The sequence below is a fragment of the Sesamum indicum genome, unplaced genomic scaffold, assembly GCF_000512975.1.
Source record: "Sesamum indicum cultivar Zhongzhi No. 13 unplaced genomic scaffold, S_indicum_v1.0 scaffold00613, whole genome shotgun sequence".
Classification (NCBI taxonomy): Eukaryota; Viridiplantae; Streptophyta; class Magnoliopsida; order Lamiales; family Pedaliaceae; genus Sesamum; species Sesamum indicum.
In genome coordinates, this window is record NW_011628475.1 from 1 (window position 1) to 6,185 (window position 6,185).

The 6,185-nt window shown below is 35.1% G+C and overlaps 1 protein-coding gene across 1 annotated transcript; it reads left to right on the forward strand.

Moving 5' to 3' along the window:
- Positions 1–360: 360 nt before the first annotated feature.
- On the forward strand, positions 361–3,299 carry LOC105180305 (alpha,alpha-trehalose-phosphate synthase [UDP-forming] 1-like; the record flags this gene model as incomplete). The annotated part of the gene is made up of 8 exons (XM_020691644.1): positions 361–596; positions 804–921; positions 1,432–1,608; positions 1,681–1,803; positions 1,882–1,969; positions 2,108–2,238; positions 2,317–2,415; positions 2,522–3,299. Coding segments are annotated over 8 exons (1,329 nt in total), but the record flags the coding sequence as incomplete, so codon positions are not given.
- Positions 3,300–6,185: the final 2,886 nt, after the last annotated feature.

A 6,185-nucleotide genomic window follows, 5' to 3' on the forward strand; every position in this document is an offset into this window, starting at 1 on the left:
TAGGGGGCTGCAATTATTTCATTTTCATCTACTCCCTTGATCAGTACAGCCAATTCTTACTTTCTGAAGAAGAATGGGTATTGGAAACATAACTTGCATCTGCACCCATCTCAGTGAGTAGGCAAATGGCAAATTATGTTCTAAAACTGCTTCCACATAATTCTTTTATACTCGCTTTTGTGCTCTGCTCTGCAACACTAAGTTTATTAAACAGGTGAAGTTACAAAAGGATATCACAGGTATCTTCCTCTCGTTTTATGTTACTTTTTATATTTCATTAGAAAAAAGATACCTAGATTCACGATTCGTCAGCCCAATGCCGCCCATTAAGTCGCGGAAGAAGTGTGATCAATAGCTTGAATTACTTGTTCTATATTTCATTCAAATTTTGTGCTCTCTGTTTGTCAGTTTGCTGGTGCCGCACAGTCTCTTGGTGCTGGAGCAATTTTGGTGAACCCTTGGAATATTACAGAAGTTGCTGCCTCAATTGGTTATGCTTTGACTATGCCAGCTGATGAAAGAGAAAAACGACATCGACATAACTTCACGCATGTTACCACTCACACATCACAAGAATGGGCAGAGACTTTTGTCAGGTACACAGCGATTTTTTATTTTGTGCCGAAGCATATCTAAAACCAGGGATTCTTATATGTTTTTTGTTGACGTCTAGAGCACGTTCTTTCGAGATCCTTAATGTATACCCTGCTGAAGTGCTCTTTGACTTCATCTAGTAAAACCAGGTTTAAGTATTGACACTGCTAAAGTATTTCTCTGAACCAAATTCATTTTCCTGTATATAGTGAACTCAACGATACTGTTGTTGAAGCACAGCTAAGGACTCGGCAAATTCCTCCTTTACTTCCTAAAAGAGAGGCCGTTGACCATTATTTGCAGGCAAATAATCGCTTGCTTATTCTGGTAATTCATGTTCCTAAACTCGGATTTTACCTTCATTTTTTGATTTGTATTATGAACTTATCACCCTTCACCACAAAATATTTTCCTACATTTGTGTAATCAACATCCTGTCAAAACCACAAGGAATTCCTGGACTCTGTAGCATGTGGACACCAGCACACAGAACACTAATACACTATCCGTGGATAACTAGGCTTCTTTCATTTTGAAGCTTAATTAGGAAACCTTGAATGGATAATTTTTGTATTTTTCTTGAGCAACCATGTTTAGAATGACCAAGAAGGGTTCTCAAAAGGCGTGCTGTTAAATGTCTGATATTAGCTCCAACTCCTCATTTTCATACTGTGAATAGTCAGTAATTAGTGAAACCACAAACTAAACATCTCCAAGATAGCATTGTAATTGTGTCCACTTGATTGATCTTATGCCCACAGGGATGAATATGGACTATTATTGTATTTCTCTGTGCATATTGATGAACTTGTATTGAGATTCCTACATTTGTTGCAGGGATTTAATGCAACACTAACTAAACCAGCAGACACCCTAGGGAGAAGGGTTGATCAGTTTAAAGATATGGAGCCTAAGTTACATCCAGAATTGAGAGAACCCTTGAAAAGACTTTGTGCTGATCCAAAGACCACAATAATTGTCCTTAGCGGAAGTGACAGAAATGTTCTTGATGAGGTTTTTTTGCTTTCACTTACGATCAACTTTTCCATCACCAAATTCTACTTTGTTGACTGATGTATTCTGCAGAATTTTGGAGAATATAATTTGTGGTTGGCCGCAGAACATGGGATGTTTCTGCGCCTTACTACAGGAGATTGGATGACAACAATGCCGGAAAACCTAAATATGGACTGGGTTGACAGTGTGAAGGTTCTATGGATACATCTTCCTAGTGTGCATTACCTTTGTTTTATTTTAAAATCCTCATGCCGACTTCAATTGTTTCAGCATGTTTTCGAATATTTCACTGAGAGGACCCCCCGTTCTCATTTTGAGCTTCGTGAAACTTCCCTTGTATGGAATTACAAGCATGCAGGTTATTTATTTTTTATTGTTTTTATTTTAATTTCACACTCTAGCCCCTTTATACTCAACCACAAAAAGTATTATGATCAGTTTCTGCACCGCGTCCTTCACTTTTTACTGTTTTGATGTTCTGTGAGCGTAAGCCCAGATGTTGAATTTGGGAAGCTTCAGTCGAAGGATCTGCTACAGCACCTATGGACAGGCCCAATTTCAAATGCTTCTGTTGATGTCGTTCAAGGAGCGAGATCCGTTGAGGTCCGAGCAGTTGGTGTAACCAAAGTGAGTCTTATGGTAATATTGCCCACTGTTTTATATTCTTAAAGAACACTTCTGAGTTTTGTGCTTGACCCATTTCAGGGTGCTGCAATTGATAGAATCCTGGGAGAAATAGTTCATCACAATGATGAGAAGGCTCCAATTGATTACGTTTTGTGCATTGGCCATTTTCTACCAAAGGTGTAAACAGAAGTCGTAGAACTAGGAACTTTGTTTACATTTCGTTTGATGTTTCTTATGAACGACTGAGTAACAAGTATCTTACAAAGTGGAGAAAATGTTGTAGGATGAAGACATTTATACTTTTTTTGAGCCAGAGCTTCCTGCTGGACCAGCATCAAGAGCCAACTCTCTCAACAGATTTACTTCAAATTCAACAGGGCTTGCTGCATTCTGCCGCAAAGCTCCTTTACCTTTTCCAGCCCCAGAGAAGAAAGGCACCTCCACCTTGTGTAATGGCCACTGGTGGTCTAGGATGCGCGAGAGGATGACTATGCATGAAGGGCCATCGGTTCTTGATCTCAAGGGTGAGAATTACTTCTCATGTGCTGTGGGCAGAAAACGTTCCAGTGCAAGATATCTTCTGGGATCATCAAGTGAAGTTGTGTCATTGTTGAAGGAGCTAGCAGCTTGTCGGCAGTGACATTGTGCCATTAGACGATCAATAACCAGAGATGAGAATGTAGTCAGACAGGCGACAATCTCAAGTGTTAATTCAAATCAAGGAGGGTTACCATCATAGTTTGTACTCTAATCAACACGTGGTAAGTTATTAATTTCTTCTTGATGCCAATTGGCGTAGTTGAGGAAGATGAGTAAGTTATTAATTTCTTCTCCATGCCAACGCGATTGATGGTTATGGTTTATATGCTTGGACCGGCAGCTGAAGTTGAAGTTGCTCTTTGTTATCTTTTCCTGAGATTGTGAAAACCAAATAAACCATTTGGGCAATTGGGAGGGCATTTTCTGTGAGCTGATATTCTCTATTAATGTCCATAGTGGATTCAATGCCTAAAGTAATACTCTTTGAATGAAAGCAAACACATTTATACCAAAAGGATTGTTGAGATCTGACAGAGATAGCCAACATGGGATGCAGTTCATATCTGGGCTCTGGAGGTGAATGATCACTTTTTTACTTAATAGTAGCCTAATACTTATTATTGACTTCCTTTGATTTGGCACATACAAAGGTTCATCTTTATATTTGGTTGTTTACATGACTTTCAAAAGATAATGCATTTCTAATTCGTCGAAATAAATTTGTCGAAATATACTTGGTATATGCTCTAGTTGAATGTTATTCCACGATGGGTCTTATATGGGATGTGATGGCTTTTAAAAGGGTTTAATTGTTTAAATTCATTGTTGATTAATTGTATTACATCACCAATTACTTGTACATTTTTCTAACTTTTCACAATTTTTTTGTAAGAATAGATTCCCAAAACATATTTAGTGAATTAATATTTTCAAATTAACGAGAAACAAAAGGAATGTGAAGGGTTACCATTTTATATTTTCTTTGTTCGAATAAATCAACAATGTGTCGTTATATTATGAATTGTAATCAACATATCAAATATCAATACTTAATAATAAGTTATAATGAATTAAGAACTACTATTAATATAGACTTGTAAGGAGAAATTGGTTTCACAACTATTTGACTATGAATCGATTAATTTAAATTTATTTCGAGCCCAATTTATTTGAACGTGACCCAAATCAAATCTGTTCCATCCATTTGTCATCCTTACTTGTGCATTTGAAAAGAGATATTGGGGTTAGGTAATGAAGTTATATTTTACAAGTCACGACAATGCTGTCACATCCCCGGACCTAGCATGCTAATTTACCAAGAAACTAATATTGTAAAAGGGGAAATATCAATTTTTGCCCTTTAGATTAGTGATTATATCAATTTTAATTTCCCATGTTCCGACCTCATTAATTAATCTCAATTTTTTTTATTAAAATAATCAAAATCAGTCTCTTCTATAAGTTAACTGTCTAAATCACATACGCCATACGCAAAACAACCAATGAATGAATATTAGTAACGGCATTTTATTATATCTTTATTGTCATTTTTTTCTCCAAAACAACCAATTAATGGAGATGATTGACTTTTGATCGTTTCCAGAAGATTTAAAAATCAAAAGTGATGAGGTTGAAATATGAATGAGCAGCAAAATAGATTTAGTGAAGATTTGGCGTTGGGATAACTGAGCACGAGTGTATGGTAGCAAAGGTTGTCAGAATTATGTAAATGTAGATGGTTGACAATGTTGTAGTAATGGGGCTAAGTAAAGGGAGTTTGGGTGTGATTTGTAATAAGACTTTGGTGAAGTTGAAAGAGAAAGAAAGTTGGAATAGTACGTAGGTAAGAAAAAAAGACGGCGAAAGGGAAAAAAGAATCACACATAACCATACCCCATAGCCCCATTCCCTAATGCACGCCTTTGGTTTGGAAATTGGAATATATATACATATGGTGGTCCTTTCCTAATTCTCAGCCCCGCTACCCATTTCCCTTAAATCGTATTCACTAACAACGACTTTCCCTCCATAATTCAACTTCACACCATATCTAGCTATATCTAATTCTTGTTTGTAGTAGACAATTTATTATATCATTACTCAATATTACATTCAACTTAAAAGACTGATTCAGTACATGAATCGTAATTCAAATCAACAAATACGTTGGAATGAGATAAATAAATAAAAAAATATTACTTAAGAGTAGATATATATTCATTTTCATGAAACTCGAACCCACAATCTTAATAATTTAGCAATACCTCATTTGGAGTGGCATGATTGAGTTAAAACCGGCTTATTATTGTATCTCGATCTTCAAAAATCTATTTCCCATACTTTGTTGTCCTTTTCTTGATGACTTGCAGTAGTATATATTATTCCTAAAGTACGAACCAATTCAGCATTATATATGATTATTGGTCATATATTCTGACTTACAAGGGATATTTACATATATACATTTGTAAATTGAAGGACGACATTAAAATGGAATATCCTTATCTTGAAATCAACTTTTTATCTTGCACGACTTCTTCACATATGAGTGTAGGCTATGTAGTATGTATATTCCATTCATATCATATATATATTTAAAAAATGCTAAATTAATAATTTCATATACTAATAATTCTTAATCTCTCTCTCTCTATATGTATATATATATATATATACAGAAAAACCAATACATTGTAATTAAATTAAAACTTAATCAAAGGGAGACTCCATATATAAACAGTCTCCTCGTAACAAGAAACACCATATATATGCATGATCATATTATTTCAAAACTCAATAATTAGCATTTGATTTCAATTCCATAATTTTCGTAACTGGATATTGATAGAGTTCCAATTATTTCGCCCTTAATTACCCTAATAAAAATAATAATATTACTGGGCTTAATAAAATTGAATTCTAATTCATAACTCGTCCATGTAAATTATCTATTTTCATCCAGAAAAGAGAAATAAATAAATAAATAAATAAAGAATTGAAGATAACCATCCATCCGAAAATTAATATAAACGGATTTATACCGAAAAGATTCAAGCAAATTAAGATTCTGTTGCAAGATATCCCTATAAATATTCAGCGTATAAGTTCAATATTCCGTGCCCCTTATCCTCTAACCTTTTCAACTATGGAGAATCTTCTTCATCGTCTATCTTTTTTCCTATTGATTCTTCTTCTTCCTCCTTCTCTCCTGCAGGCTTCATCATCTTCTTCATCCCCCCCTCATCACAAACAGGTTCATTTTTGTCATAATGCAACAATTCATTCACTATCTCATCAACACAACTGTATGTATATATTTAGTACTTTCAGAAGACATTTTAGTACTTATGTAGAAGGCTGTATATGTATTGTTTGTGACAGGTATACATAGTCTACTTCGGGGAGCA